The sequence below is a fragment of the Pseudomyrmex gracilis genome, unplaced genomic scaffold (assembly GCF_002006095.1).
Source record: "Pseudomyrmex gracilis isolate BER0280 unplaced genomic scaffold, ASM200609v1 scaffold_81, whole genome shotgun sequence".
Taxonomy (NCBI): Eukaryota; Metazoa; Arthropoda; class Insecta; order Hymenoptera; family Formicidae; genus Pseudomyrmex; species Pseudomyrmex gracilis.
The window spans coordinates 542065-559139 of NW_018020665.1; the positions used below are offsets into that span (position 1 = coordinate 542065).

Consider the following 17075-nt stretch of genomic DNA (forward strand, 5'->3'; position numbering starts at 1 on the left):
AGCCGTCCTTGACGTGGACGACGTTTCCTCTGAGAGGAACTCGACGCTTGACTTTCACCTGCTGCGCGCGCGAATTACGCTAAGAAGAAATTTCGCAATCGCGCATGTAAGCAAAACACGCACATCGCTGTTCTCACCGTTTTTGGCGTGTTACGCGCTTACGTGAGTTGCTTACATGTGCATATATATGTATATATATGTAAACGCGCGTTCAACGTCGCATTTTCGTAAACATTAGAAGCGATACATCATCCGGAAAATTGTCACGAAAGGGCGATTCCACCCTCCCGGATAAGCGCGTCAACTATTTAAGTATCGATGGCTTTCTCCCTTGAGAGATTTGCCACCCTTGTGAAATCCCTATCGCGCGTTATACTTGTACGCTTTGAATCCCACTGTGCTCACTGACTCATGTTTTTACGAGGATCGTATGGAGAACAAGTCAATTTGTGTGGCGCGTGTCATTTTTGGATGCAGAACGCGTTTTCCGTTATCGAAATTGCCGACCGTATTGAATTATAACGTTACCGTTGTGCTTTACGCGTTCCCAAACCACATCGGTTAAAATATTTCTTTATTTCCTGAGTGCAAAATTTGTGATATAAAAGCGTTACTGTTATATTGCCACAAGTCTCGAAACTTTGTCAAAATCTTAATTACACTCTCAATTGAAACATTTATTCTTACAATTGAATATATGAAAATGTGGTTTCATATACAATTCACATCTGGCTGAAAATTAGTTCGCTCAAGGTTGTTAATTTTTTTCAATATTAAGTAATTCTTTAATTAGAGCTCCGTCACATTTGTTCCCGTACATTAATTTTTTCAATAATCAATTACATCACCGTCGTGCGGGCTTAATTATAATAATCATAATAACGATCGTAATTAAAAAATAATTCGCTTCTCCTCTCTCGTGTAATTCCTTTTTATTACTTACGAAAGAAGAATTATCGCTGTTCAACCGATCCGAGTAATTTTCACCGCCATTCTTTACGATCGCGATAACAAACGTTCCAATTTCACCTGCGGCTAATTTGCTTCTAATTCCAACGGCAACGGATCGCGCCTAATTCGTCGGGACGCCTCGCGTCCGACATTACGGCGCGTTTCCCCGTCAAATTAGGCGGAAACAAACAGGCCCTCGATGGTCCGTGGCTAACGAGACCGTAATCGCGCAAACACCTCGACCCCGAGTCCACCCCGAGCCGCTTTGAACCACTCGTATATCTTTCTCGCTCCGCGAGAAAGGCGCGAAAGGGTCGGGACTGCTTCTACTCTTCTCCTCCCCTTCCTCTATCATGAGAAAGGGTCCGTCGGCGCTTCGGTGAAGCTAGCACAAATGGATTACGGAAGCGCGCTGTGGATATTATACCGATACGGCCGTCTGAGTCAAACCTAAATGTTTGCCGAGCTAACGACTCCGTGCGCGCCAGGTGGGATCGTTGCTATTGTAATTATGCCGCGGCTGTCGCGCGTTTCACGTTCCGGCGATCGTGACAGGATATTTGTGTCCCTGTGTGAAAAAAAAAATAATGAAAAGAAAGCGAGACCTCGAAACAATACAATGCACCGGGGAATTTGAAACTGTCGATATTCAAATCGAAACGTATTTTTTTGCAATCGTCGCAAATGTAAACGCGAGATAAAATTATATACTTTTTATTTTATTGTTTTTATTAATTAATTTGCAGATATTTTTTTTGCAGACTTGTGTAATGTCGATGGACGGATTTACTTTATTCGGTTGCAGCACCTAACGGCATGCGAATGCGTTTTGTTGCGACGTCGCTGTGTCTCCAAAGCGAGACGCACACCCTTCTCTTTCTCTTCGTTCTTAATCTACCGTAAATTTCTCTGAAGCCGCTATCTCCCGTATTCATTACGCGCATTAGCGTGTTTAGTCCACTCGGAGGCCTTCTGAGACTGTTATCCCGCGTATTTATTATGTGCACTTGGTATAACCGCGCGAAAACGGGGTCTAAAATGAAGAGATGTCTATCTACCCCTTCCTTCCGTATATCTCCACCTTCTTTCGACGTGTCCTTCTCTCGCTCTTTTCCTCCCTCTTTCTCTCGACACGTTGTTCTCTGTGCATGTTCTCCGCGGTGTAACGTGCACACGATCGTCCCAGACCGGGTCGCGTGTGAGTGTATAATGTAGGTTGCTGGCACCTTGATGAAGGGTTCGCGTGACGAGTACCCTCTATCCGCCGGTATCCTGTCTCTCTCCTGACCTGCTCGTCCGCACCTCCTATTCCGTGCGGTTCACAGTCCACGGTTACCCACTTAAACGCTGAAAAAAACGTGCGGCCGCGAAACAACGACGACGACAACGACGACAACGATAGCGGGAGGTTTTTCATTTTGAACGACGAATTTCCGAGCAAAACTATTTATCTTTCTTTGTTGGTTTGAATTATAATAGTCCGGAAACTGGAAAATATTCCTATTGTTCAAAATTGCTCCGATGTCAAAAATAAATTACAAAAATTTAATTTTTCAAACCTACATTTGTATGGTTTAATCCGTCTCAAATGGTTTTTTCTATCCCTTGTTGTTGAATTAATCAACACCGCCTACTGGGTTGTTTGCATTATTCTAATGTCAAAAGTGTTTTCTTGTCGCGCGACCTCCAATGATTTGTCAATTACTTAAGTTTGCAAAGTATTGACTTGACTTCTTTCAAGCAGAAAATTTATAAAAGAAAACGGAAACGTGGAATAAAAGGAAAACGACAAAAAGAGATTTTGAAAACGTGGCGAGTGCTAAACAACGTGGGAAACGAACTCCGGAACGTCTAAGAAAGAATCAGAAGACCTCGTGGCACCCCGTAGCGCCAGACAATTCCACCTGATTGCTCCGAACCCCGTATTGTCACTCTCCGAGTCTGATATTCAGCTTGTACAGCTGGGATTTTCCAAATCGCTCGTGCTAACGACGCCATTCGTGCATCGCGCCCGCGTTCTTGATATATCGATCGTTCTCGTCGTCGCTTCGAGAGAACAGCGACACGCCCTCGGGGATTACCCCGAAATTTTTAAATACGCTCAGCAGTTCATTGTGTCGGATTAAAGAAACGTCTTTCCCATTCAACCGCCACGTATTCATCAGTCATGCCTGGCAGAAAATGTCGTCAAATATTTTGTTTCAGATTAGCTAGTTAGTAACGCGACGCATCGTTATTTAATTGCTTCATTCGATATGCTTGAATATATATATTTAAAATTCTTGTTCATTGCAAACAACTCGATGTGTCAGACGTCTTTTTTATCCATTTTATTTGTTAATGCATATTCATGCTTATAACATTTTGCAAATGAGTTCTAATCTTAGTATCGCTTTCCAATTTCCGCGGCGTGTTATGCGCGACGACGTCTCAAGGTCTGCACGGATTGTGCGCCGGGTTATTCCCATCATCGCTCTTCAACTACGGCGCTCTCGCGCGGCGTTTTGTAATTACGCGCCGTCCGTCTTATCCGAAATCATTTCGTACGTAGTATACCTACCAGCGGCTTATCCAATTATCATCTGCTTTCCGCGCGCTGGCGTAAACACACATATGCCGGCGCGAACGCTATATATAATGTAACAGGACTGATCGCATTCAGAGGCCTGTCTGTCCGTGGAAGGTGGCACCCGACACGTTCGAAGGTAATTATCCGGCTCCCCGAGAGCCGCTAAGTATTTCGTAATTAGAGGCCTGGTCGCAGCTTATCCGAAATCGCACTCTCGATTACAAGCTTTACGGGGCTTATCGATTATCATCTCTACCTCCTGCATCGCAAACGCGCTCGCTCTTGCCTTACGTATTCTACTTCACGTTTTCCAACTTCAACTGCCTCTCTCGTGCGCGCGCGGTTGTATAATTTTTTATCGCGATCCAAGATAGCGAGAAGCGCGTCACGTCAATCACATAATTCGAGAGGATCGTTCGTTACATCTTCACGAAGAATGTTTTAGTATTTCAGAATCCTGATATATATTGAAACACCATGAAGAATCGATAAGTTCGCGCGCGAGGCACAAAGGCAAACGATCGTCGAGATCGCAATCGAAGAATGACGAAGTCGAAAACGGAAACGGCGCGCGATTTATTCAACAAAATAACACGTGGCTCTCTCTTCTCTCTTTCTCGTTGCATCGACTCGACAGCATCGCAACGTAATAGCACCGCGTGTGTCATACGTCACACATTGTTGCACATACGGGGAGAACTCGTGGGCGTTAATGGTCGAGCTTATCCGGAGGTACATCTAATATCCAAGTGAGCTCTGGACAAACACACATGGCATACACCCGACATTGATCATCTCGGTTAACACTTCAAGGCTGTGCTTTAGTAACAGCTACATTTCTACCCGACAAACAGCCCGAGGTGTCCGACGAGCCGACCACACCGCGCCCCCGAGGAGAATCAGGAAGACGTACGCACGCGAAAAGAATCAACTTGTACACCAGATGGCTTTTACGCGAATAAAGCGATGGTGAATGTATCAAACGGCAATCACGAGCAGTCGCTTTAGGTGGTTTGTGTTGCTCAACTATCAATTTAAATATAAATATCAGATAAAAAGACGGACGCGCGTTTAAGAAGGCGAGTCTCTTGTCGATAGAATTTCTCTCTAGAACTCTTCTCTAGAATGTGTATTTTGAGAAACACTGATCTATGATAAATATAAGTGGCGATATATACACACGCACCGGATGCCTGCTCGCGGTTCGGAAGGCACCTGTTTGCGCAATTCTCGAAGCGCGTTTCATAATTGCGTACCGCGCAGCTTATCCGCAATCACATTCGCGGTTACAACCGCGCAGCTTATCGGATTATCATCTACTTTCCGCACCGCATAAATATCCTAGCGCTGCATGCGCATAGCTCCGCGAACGCGTAGCAAAAGGCGGAAAACGAAATAAAGCAGAGTCTAGCGAACCGAGTGATTCATGTGTTTTCTATTGTAAATGAGACGACGATCGCGAACTTAAGCGAATTAGAAGTTAATTTTCCGCAAGAATTTATTTAGAGAAAAATTGCAACTGGCGCGGAGTTTTAGTGGCAGTTCGGATAAAATTCCAATATTTATAGCGAATTAGGAAAGAAGAAGAAGAAGAAGAAGAAGAAAACAAGCATCACAAATTCCCGCTTTCTAAATGCACCCGACCGTACCAAAAGGTGTGTTTGGATCGCCTCGCCGAGTATCATGACGCCAGTCACAAGCAAACGAAAACATTCCGACCTACCTGCGCGCGCGATATTTTGCAATTAGCGAAGAAACTTATCTCGATCGTGGCGCATCTCGGCGAGTTTTCAGAAACGAATTCTCGCGGTTTCAAGATCACGATCGCGAACTTGGAAACGATAATGCGTTGCATCGATCATCGCGGCAGCGTTTCAAGGTTACACACACGCACACACACACACATTGATCAGCATAACCGGTGGTAGTTCCTCGGATAGTCTTCTCTCCCGTGCGCGCACGAATATCTCATAATTCCGACGTAGTCACGTATCTTGGACGCGCAGCTGCGGCGCCGGCCCAACTTTATTAGCATGCCTATAAAAATGCGCGCGTCTGTGCGTAAACGGGCGCGATAAATTATGTCTAAAAGTGCCTTAAATATCTCGTAAAGTGTCAGTCAATGAAATCCATTAGTTCAGGTACGCCGACGTCATTGCCACCGCTCCCGACAACGTTTTAGTGTCAGAGATGGGTTTTTACCCGCGGCTATTTCCGCTCGCGAATTAAATTCATTCTTCGTTGTCGACTCACGATTGACTATAAATACTTGCATAAAATCGCGTTCAGACATGATGTACGTACAGATCATTTATTTTTCACTCTCTTTTCATCGAGGTCATACACTAGTTTGTTTTTAAGGTTTGTTTATATTTGGTTTCAAATGTATGCTGCCGAGAAAATTGCCAAAACAAAATAACAAAAAGAAACTTACAAAAAATAAGTAAACTGCAAACCTTGAATTTTAGAATTTCACACACATAAAACGTGAAAGACTTCCAAAAAATTCTGAAAAAAATTATTTTTTTTTTTTGAAGTGCAATACATCTCGAAGGAGATTGATCCTTTTCAGCAACGGCGTTTAAATTCACACCCGGTTCCGTACGCCAAATGCTTTGCGCACGGAAGCTGATTCTCAATATTCTCACGCATCTCACCTGATCAACACGCGTCACTTACCGGCCGGTCTTCGTGATGATCATCTCCGTGCCGAGGTCATTGAACTTGTCCCAGAGCTCCTTGGTCTCGAGGTGGCACTCGACGTCACGCAGCTCGTCGGAGTTGCAGCTGGTTCTCAGACGCTGCTTCTTCTCGTCCGTGCCGCCACTTTCCACGTTGTACTTCCGCGCGGGCGCGCCGTTAGAAAGATGATCGGCGAGGATCCTGTGAACTGGCTCATCGTCAACGCTACTGCACTCCTCCACGTCGACGTCCAATTCCTCATCCTCGTCGTTCATCATCTTATCGGATATATCCTCGCAGTTCTCGGCCTCCTCATCGCCCATAAGAACGTCCTCGTCCGTCACAACTGTCGCAGTCGCGACTATGTTAACCGGTGACGTGTGAACACCTGTGTGAACGGAGATTTTTTATTTTTACCACAAACATTCATCGTGAAATATATCAGTAACGGGGTACAGAGAGTAAGACGCGGAAATCGTCGGGACGCAGGCGTGCGATTATCGCAAACCGCGTCGATTTAAAGCGGGCGAGATGAGCCCGAACGATACCGGGGGCCGCCGCCGCCTGTTAATTAATCGACTGGGCCCCGCATCTGCCACAAGGTGGTTAGGTGGTCGGCGCCTAATTAAACCGTCAGATTTTCAAGAAAGCCGATCCCCACCGCCGGTTGTGTGTACACAACGTTAATTGCACCCGGTTTGTGATATCGATCTGTTAATTTGTACTATTCCGCGCAAACAATGCGTCTTCCGGAGCGCGTTTATCTCAAATTGGATCCGTGGCCGCGTCGTTGTTCGCGAGTAGCGCGCTCACGCACGTGCGCCCCCGGTATACGTATATGCGCCGGACGCTGAGAAAATTTATCGACGTGTTGTTGTCGTCGGCAAGCAACGGGTCGCGGACTATACCTTCTCTTATACCGCGGCGTACTGCCTGTCTACACGAAAAAACTATTACAACTCGTACTCTTTTATTTTCATTTAAACGCCGCTTTTGCCACATAGGTACACCTGTCTGAAATCGAAATTTATTCGCTTAATGCAAAAATCGCATATCAGCAGGAAGTTGAAATTAAACAGCCATATTTGGCGCGTTGAGATCACGAATTCATAAATACTGTTTGTCTGACACATGTTAAGATAGCATTCAATGTTAACTGGAACGATAAATATTTTCAAAAAATGTGTTTTGAGAAATAATAGTCCATTGTATACTCTCTTTTTCTCTCTTTTTTCGTTACTTCTTATATTATTTAGACGTGCACGGACAAAAATATTTTTGTTGTCGCAACAAATTTGTCATTGCTGTTACATGTTTGTGAATGACAGCGAAAACAGTTTGCTTCTACGACTTTAAAGTTTCATTTTTATGTGTTATTACAGCAAAACTCGTTTTGTTCGAGAGAAATATAAAATTTGTGCTGAATAAATTTGTTTGCACGAACATCTTAATCTGCTACTTATGCAAATCATCTATTTTAAGCAAAAACATTTTACTGTATTTACTGTTATACGTATTAGCAAATGTTCAATGTTCTCGGCCGAAAGTGAATTACGTTTATTATATTATTAAGAATATTATAGCATTATAATATTATGGAATATTATTCTGTATTTCTAACAGGATTTTTCGCTGGCCATGTAGTAACAAAGAAAAGTTTGTTACAACAGCAGAAAACTTATTGCGCCGGCAAAAGTTTTTTTTTTTTTCGTGTGGCTCCGCGATAAAACAGCGAATGTCCGAAGTCTTTATATTCTCCCGTGGAGAGCACTTGGTGCACTAACAACTTAATAAGTCATCGAGCGCGCTTCTTCCCGCTTCTTCGCCGAAACGGGAAATGAAAGAGCGGGTTTCTGCTCGAGTGGAAGTAAAATCGAACGGCTTCTGTAAGTTAGGTGCAATAGATACGTTACAAGGTGCAACTTACGCGACTCATCGAGCCAGAAAACGCAGCCGATCGTCGCGCGATCCGTTACGATGATCGTCCGTCGATCGCTCGATTGCCATGAGGAAAGGCACTAATTCGATGTGCCGTTTTCTTTTCCTCTGGCTTCTGTTCACGATATTACTTGACTTCGTTGCTTTTTCTCCCTCTCCTCGCGTCTCCTCCGAACGCTGCGCGTGCTCAAACCGGTTACGTTAAATTTTCGACGGTGACGACGAACGCGCGATTTTATACTTTCGCCGTTTCGTACATCGCGTTGCGCGCTTAGCAGTTTGCATTTCGTTTAGACGAGGCGACAGGTCTTTTACGGGGTTTTACGAGCGACTACCAGATTTCTTAATCTCCCCGAAACAATCTTTCTTCTCTACTTAAAATTCGTTTTTTTTTTTTTTTTAGACAATCGTACATCTTTGATAAAGCTTTGTGTCTTAATATTCCAAAGCTAAAAAGTACTAGTTGTTTGTTCTTTAATTTTGTTTCTAGATAATTTTTGGAAACAAAAATTGAAAAAAAGAATAACAATATCAAACCTCCAAGACAGGTAGTAAACAAACAAATATCGCGAATTTCGCAAGAAACGACGCAAACCGCAGATATAAGCGCGAAAAGACGCAGACGTGGTTGCGCGCATCGCGTGCTGCTCGCGCGTTGCGTGCGCGCACATCTGCGTGCGCACACGCATATGCACGCACGCATCCACGCACACACGCACACAGGCTAATAATAATGCGTTGCGGAGGCCACGTCCGTAGTTTTGCGTTGCGGCACGCGTGTCACGTCGCTCGCGAGTTACGTGTAAAGAGAGGCGCACGCTATACTGGTTCCCTTTTATTATTTTCTTTTATTTCGCTTTCGAAATCGCTTGATTTTCTTATTGAGCCATTGCGTCGCCGCCACCGCGTGAACTGACATGGTTCGGTCTATCGCAAAAAGTTTGCGCGCATGAACAGCGCCGATGGGCGCTTGATAGGGGGAAAAAAGAGCCCGGTGTGTTAAAATTAACACCTCGACGCGCTCGTCTCTCTCGCGTGAGTCGCGAATGCGTCGTCGGCCTTCCGCGACGTCACGCACAGTGCGAAATTACCCCGGGTGTGCAGCGTACCTCGGTGCCGCTCGTTAATTTGCGAACAATCGGTTTTCCGGTTGAAAATCTAGTTCTTTATATTGATGCGCGTTTCTCAGCTCCGTTCCGAGAATAATAAACATATACAGAATTTTCTAAGAAAAATAGTATGCACGACATATGAAGTAAAAACATATGTATAATAGGTAGTGTGTGTTTTTCAGAATATAAAATACAAGATCGTTAAAAGAGATCTCTTTTTTCTTCTTGAAACTTTCCCATTTCTTCGGCGTTAACAAGAATAAACAGCAAATAACTTGAGACGGAGTGCATAAAACACGCATGCACACACATACATATATATAGTCTCACACACATGTGCAATGTGTCGCCATGAAAAACGGGCACAGGCGAGAACTTAAAGGGCCTCGAATCTCACGTACAGGCACACGCCTGAAAGCAACACTACAGGATGAATGCTCTACCGGAAGCTTTCCGAGCAACACACACACACAAACACATACAAACACACACACAGAAAGAGTTAGTAACAGCTTTACGCAGAGCGTGTGTGTTTGCGTCGGACGTACACGCGTGCACAAGAAGGTGGTCCCGTACTCCACGTGATCTTTTAAGGCCAGAAGAAATATGACCAAGCTACTGACGTCAGCTTCCTTTTGCTAAGACCGACGGCCGACCACCCAGAATCCTGTCACCACCCGAGCCCCGGCTTCGAAGGACGTCGCTTGTGGAGGATCGACACACAGGCGCGACCCGAATAACGATCGCGTTACGGGAATCGCCGTTTTATTCCGGCGAATAAGACGAACCCCTTCCTCTTCCCGTAGCAAGGACCCGGAGTTCCAATTGCGTGGGTTTGAAAAAAATACCAAGAGATCGAATTTATTCAGAATCGAATACCTCATCAGGTATTCGATCAGAAGGTGGACTTTTCTCGGCTTTGAATGAGCTGCAGATCTGATCTGATTTCGGGCGTGACGTCAAATTCAGTCGCGCTCGTCGATCTACGACACAAGTTTACGCAACTCCGTAACCTAGTTAATAATTATTGCTGGATTATATCGTTTGGGAAACTAATTTTCACAATTTGTATGCGATACGTAACACATAGATAAAATCATGTGTGATTACGTGTGTGTTGCTATAAAAAAATCTATATTATAGTGCAAAAAAGCTGTGATAATTACAGTCCAATCGAATGCATTTGATATGTTATTTCGCACTTACGTTTGATGGCGAAGCAATGCGGTGGCGAAGTGTGATAGCTTTTAATTACAATACTTGGGAAGAAATAATCGACACGTGTCGACGGAAACGGTGACAAAAAAACGCGCGATATAAAATCGGACCGTGAGTTTCGCAACTACACTGCCAACGTGACGCCATTACAATTATTGCCAACGGATTAGAAGCGCGTTAAAGATAAATTGCATTTCATTTAGATCGCGAAACACGCCGCTTGTGTTCGATCACGCGAACACACAACTTCGTCTTGCAGTTAATTACACGTACTTCGCTCTACCTTCCGAACGAGGAGAAACAAGAAGTTTGTATCAAGTGCGCGGCACTTCTCTGTCAAGATATTAGATTAGGTTTAGTCTATTTCGCATGACAATTAAATTATACGCGAGTTATTCTCGAAGCTCATTATTCGCGGAGAGATATTTTCGCGTGTTATTTTTACACAAAGTGTGTTCACTTTTTTAAATTAATGCGGAGAATTCATACCATCGGCAATATACTGATTGCCTCATGCGAACAGCTCTGCGCTGCCCTGTGCTTAAGAAAATTGAAAAACTTTTTACTTTTAATAACCTTCGTACAGTAATTCCCTTAATTTGACTATCTTTCTTCAAACTATATTGGTAGCTATACATATCGAGCGGGAGAGGGCTTAAACCGGTTTGTAACGGATCCGTTAATTTCGTGCATGCGAGGCGAACGCGAAAGGGATGAGCGAGTCCGATTTTGCTAGCTAAGGAAATTAGACGAGGAAGCGCGAGAGAGAATTACGCACAACCGGATGTATCGCGAACCGGTTTCAGATTCTGCGCGCATGCAGAAAGTGCTCCGATTTCGATCTCGAAAAACGAAAAAAAAAAACGCGATATCTCGTCGATGCAAAGGAGAGAACGGAAAAAGAAGCCAGAGAGTGAAACAAAGTCAAATGAGCATTACTAACACATTATCTCCTCTATAATCAATCTGGGTTAGCTGAGCGATCATTAAGGATTCAACTGCACGTCTTGTTCGTCGTTACTCGCGCGACGGAAGGATAATACACTCGCAGAAGAGAGACAACGCGATCGCGCGTACGATCCGAGACGAGCGATACCGCGGATCTCATGAACCTCTAATTGCGTGCAGCCGGTATTTAATGCTCGCCCACTCCGAGACTACAAGAGAGCGCGGCGACGATTAAGAATCCAGTGGATTGCCAGCGGCGAGCGTAATGGCGTCGTTAAGTGCGCTAATGTGATTACTGGCTGAAAGGCGACGGACAAGTCTCTATACGGCGACAAAAACACACCGTGCGATTTACGTTTGCGAACGGCGCAGAAATGCAAGTTGCGCGGAAAAATGCGGCCGCGCCTTTTACGCATCCTTTCCTTTCTCTTTACTCTCTAATGTGTTTTTTAATTTTTTTTAATTTTTTTGATTCGCACTTTATGACGAGAGTAAGTGCAGAAAATGCTAGTGAATCCTCTTATTGCCTTGCTATTACAAATCGCGAGCGAGTTTGTATATTTTTTTTTTTTTTTTTTTTTTTATCGATTCATTACATTCTATATATTATTATTATATTTATTTTTATAGTTTTTTGTATTAAAATCTTGAGAGAGAAAGTAAAAGAGAGAGAGAGAAAGAAAGAGAGAAAAGCAAAATAAACTATAATATTTCTTTTTATTTAAATATGTTAACACAATCTTATCTCGTGATTGTATAATTGTTTTATCTCGTGCATTTTATAATTATGCCACAAACATCAAGCACTATATACAACGCTGCGATCACGAGGGAATAAACACGCGACAATAATTTCACAATGCTGATAGCCACCATGATACACATGTATGACGATCTCGTCTCGTGAAGACGTATGCTGTTTGTCGATATATTGTACGATTTTTACGTCCTTTTTTGATAGACAACCGTTTTTTTTATACATGTCGCAACAGGTATCTTCCAGAAGAAAGAATTTTTTTTATAATTAAACACACAATTAAGTATGCAATATCTTTTTCTCCGCCGCCTCCCTTATTTTTCGCGAATTTTGCAATACGAGTTTTTATAACGAGATAAGAATATCCGAAATTTTTACAATGAAATTTTAGTGCGCAGTTTTTCCAACAATGTGAAATTTTACAGACCGGTTTGTTTTAGAACTCACTCTCATGAATCTCAGTTTAATTCAAATTTATCGGTGGTAAAATCTTCTAACAAAGCATTTTTATCCATTTGTCATTCCGTACGTTTCTTGGCTTCGAGTGTCACATCTAATTTGCATCGAGTTTCTTTCGTCGCTGAAAAGCACTATAAATCTGCGAAGATTCCCGCGAAGATTCGAGAATTCGATATCTCTAGATCACCATCTGCTTAAGGCGTCTGGCGGACGCTCGTTAATTCTAGTGCGAACAGATAAAATTTACGTGCAATTTGTTGGCAGCGATTCGTCGGTCGCAGCCGCGGCCTAGCATTCTCAATGCATGAGTACCCCGCCATTTAGGATGCTAATTATCGCTCGAGTTGCCAAACGGTGCTTTTTTTCTTCCTGACGTCTGATGAATTGCGTATATTCTTAATTAACGGATGCAGTGTGCGACCAACACTCATCCTAAGTCGGTGTATCCGGGATTAAACTAGGCTGATATAGAACGAGAATCTCATTGTTGCCAGTGAAGAAGCTCCGCAAGATCTTTCATGAAATTTACGGTAGAGTTAATTTAAGAATTGAGATGCAAATACTAGGAAGACAAATATAATCGTAGACTTGAGTATATTTGCTTACGCGTTTCTCTAATAAGTTAATAGTTAAAATATTGAAGGTAACAAATGCGAGCGCATAATAACGCGTTTGCTCGTACAAACGTAGGCCGTCGGATAGAAAAGCGCGTCGTAATGTAGACAGACCGAGAAGTGGTACACTCTACGCCAACAAGCTCTAAATAAGCTCGTTAAGTCGTAAACTGAATTAGCCCTAAAACGAATCCGTAACTTAACCTTTTGCAACTTGAAAAGACTTTTATTGCGCTGTGCTAACGACCGAAATGATATGATTTTTCAAATAGGATTTTCTAATAATGATATGTAAATAATAAACAATAATATACGATATCTCAAAAAAAAATATACAAGTAAAGATTTTTAAAAATTACTTTTAAAATTTATATAAATATTCATAACTCATAAATATTCAAAAACTTTTCACTGCCTTTCTTTTTCTTATCGTGAGAGAACAATCACTATATTATTTATAAACTTGCACAAATGGGGGAAGTAACGAAAAAGTAATTCTTTGCTTTGAGTTAGCATAGTAACTCGAATTATTAAATTCCATATTTTTCTAGATTAATTTTACGGTAAACAGCAATTCTTTCTTTAAAAAAATAGCTATTTTCAATTTTTTCACACAGAAATAGAAAAAAAATTAATTGAAACATTTATAACTCGCCATATTTATTCGTACAACGGTTACAAAGTTTTGAGACTGATAAGTCTCCAAGCGAGGAAGAACACGCTATTTCACTATAAAGAAGACAGTAATCGTAAGGAAAATGGAGCCCGATGAATTTTCTTGTGCGCGTTTTCGTTCTCGACTGTACGGAATTAGGAACTGTCTTCGTGACGGACTACATTACGGCTTCATGACACCATGAAGATACGATTAAATTGTTTTACGACGATGTTGCAAAGTGCGTTCCATCGTTTACGACTATTGCTGCCGGCAGCGATGTGTGAAATGAGCCGCGTTCGCGTTTATCACTTTAACGTCTGACATTTCCATCAAACTTGTTTGTTGTTTCTTTTCGGAGCTTATGTTCCGTTTGCAACAGTCTATTTCTCACGCTTGCCATTGTCGCAATTGATTTTAAGTGTCTCAGAGATGTCTCAGAGATGTCTCAGAGATGTCAATACGCACGTATATATGTACTATATATTATTAAGTATCATTCTAAAAGTATCTAAAAAAGAAAAACATGAAAAGAAAGAAGAGAAAAAAAAAGAAAAAAAGAAAGAGAGGTATCATAATATAATATACGGTCGCAATCATCAGCAAATGTGATATTTAGTGATGGAAATTCAGAAAATGCTGACTAATGATAAATCATTCAAATTTTACAGAAGTGAAATAACAGCTGGAACAATCCCCAACGTACATAAGATTATAATATACTTTCTGTTTGTGCAAACGCACTGTATCACACTTGTTATAAATATATACGTATATGTATGTATATAATTACATAAGATTATCCAGATAATTATAATATTGATAAGAAATTCAGAATAATATAAACTTTACTCCGAAATGGCTATTAATTTGATAATATTATTTTTTTTCCACTAAATGATACATAAACAGAAAGGTGTTAATTATTTTTATTCGTATCTTCAAAAAAAAACTTACGATGATCTAGAGGAGATTCGGCGGCAAATTCCTTCACGAGGGGACATTCTAGGCTGGTATCAGCAGTAGCAGCAGCGTTGCCAATGCCCTGCAGGTGGTAATGCCCGAAGGACGGACCCCTCGGCGCCATAATGGCCGCGATGCTGAAGTCTGTCGTTCCCCTCTCCCCCTTCGCAGGCATCCCTCCTTGCACCCGACAACACTCAGACTCTCTCTTTGGTATCTTCCAATTTTTTTTATTTTAGTTAAGTTAATTTTATATCGTCCTTTGCGTTTTTTTTTTTTTTTTTTAACTTCACTTCTAAATCCTCCACTTTTCTTTTTTCCTCTTCTAGAGGAGAACTACCACTGATGAGAAAGCTTTTCCAGCTCTCTCTTCTTATCACGAGACAATTTTTTGTGTTATCATGATAGTTGCAGCAACTAGAAAAGAGAAGCTTCCATCTCTCACGTCGATTGCTTACGCGGTGCAACTATAAATCCTGTTATCGGTTCATTCATGGTGACACAAGAGATTTTTTAGGTTTCCGCAAATTGTCACTACGTACTCTGATCTCTATTGACTACGAGCTCAGACTGTCCGAATTGCCGGTATTACTGCCTGTTACTTTTGTACAAATTTTTTATACAAAAGTGCGCACGATCACGACGCGTCTGCGCTACTCGACTTCCCGATCACCACTGGCTTGCTGTTCCTCCTCCCACGCGCACCGACTGCCCCACCACGCGCAACAAGAGGACAGCAGCATGCTGCAGCAGTCACATAAGCGTAATGCTTGCGCGCGCAGTATCGATCAGCTGTGGGAGGAGCTTACCGCTCGGCAGCTTCGCTTAACCGATCGGGCTTGTCTTCTTCCCTCTCTACCAAATCGTGAGCTACCCGCGGTCACGTGATATAACGGAGCGGCACAAGAGTGTGTCAGCAACCATGCGGTGAGGGCGGCGCGTGAGAAAGGTGCTTCTTCGCTCGCCACACCCCGAAAAGCACCACCACCACTACCACCATCTCCACATCACCACCAACTACAACTATCTTCCCCACCAGCTCGACTACTACACGGCGACGCTGGGCACTCCGGAGTAACGTGGCAGCGACACGGTGGCCGTGCAACGACGAAAGAGATCGATCGACCTCTCGCGCCGGATGGCCGGCGTTCGTACGTATGTACCTCCATCGCGCGCAGTGGCGTAGAACGGGGGTGCGGAGAGCAAGAATCGCATACTTCGTTGTCTGTTGATTAACGCGAGCACTTAGATCTCCGCGCTCAGCTTATAAATGTTTTCTCTCTAATTGGACAATTTGCTTTATGTAAGGAGAAGATTGGAAAAACGTTCGAGTTAATGGTTATGTAATCAAGATTCGTTGTCATGCAAGTTTAACCAGTGTCTCAACGTTGTTTGATCGAGCACGAAAATTGATTCGCGTGCAATATAAACAGCATTCATTAGAAAAAATAGTCGCCCAGTTTATTGCAATTGACCTAAGTATTATACAGGGTGTCCCAGAATTGGTTTAACATCTCTTGTAGAAGAAATAAAACTGAGGTGAAAAGTCCATTTTGCTAGATTTGCAATAGTTACCGAGATTTTAATTACCAAAGATCCGCGAATAAGCGTGCATCGGGCTGTCTTACGCGCGTAGGACAGCCCGGCGCGCTTCACACAATTACATTTTAATATGTATATGTTATAGTATATGCTGTTATATTAGCTCCTCCCATATGTCGCTATGGGTAACACCGTTAGCGCGCGAAACGCGGCGGGCAGTCTTACGCGCGTAAGACAGCCCGATGCGTGCTTATTCGCGGATCTTTGTTAATTAAAATCTCAGTAACTATTGCGAATCTAGCAAAATGGTATAGGACTTTTCACCTCAGTTTTATTCCTTCTACCTGCCTACGAGAGATGTTAAACCAATTCTGAGACACCTTGTATATCCTGTTATGTCTTCTGACGGAAGTGCACTCTACGTCGCGTTGATTTTCTTGGAGAAAATAGCAATAGCGTGAAGAGAGCTTTACTTGAGCTATGTTTTTCGAAGACAATAGGATACGTATACGTAGCTTTCACAAATTCTGAGAGAATTGGTTGTGCCAGCAATAATCATCAGAACTTTGCCAAGGGAGTGTAACCCCGTCGTCGACAGTGTGCGATCGTTCATATCAGTCGTACATCATAATTTGCGTGAAAAAGATCGTATCTCTGAAAAAGTTGC

The 17075-nt window shown here is 42.7% G+C and overlaps 1 protein-coding gene across 1 annotated transcript in view; it reads right to left on the bottom strand.

Moving 5' to 3' along the window:
* The window catches only part of LOC109855127 (T-box transcription factor TBX20-like), a 46806-nt gene extending 31272 nt beyond the window's left edge, over positions 1 to 15534 (bottom strand). Inside the window, exons 1-2 of the mRNA XM_020428991.1 lie at positions 14861 to 15534; positions 6200 to 6590 (exon numbers count right to left, since the gene is read on the bottom strand). Of these exons, the coding sequence (XP_020284580.1) occupies positions 6200 to 6590; positions 14861 to 15041 (572 nt within the window). The 5' untranslated portion in view covers positions 15042 to 15534. The remainder of the gene's footprint in view (positions 1 to 6199; positions 6591 to 14860) is intronic.
* Positions 15535 to 17075: the final 1541 nt, after the last annotated feature.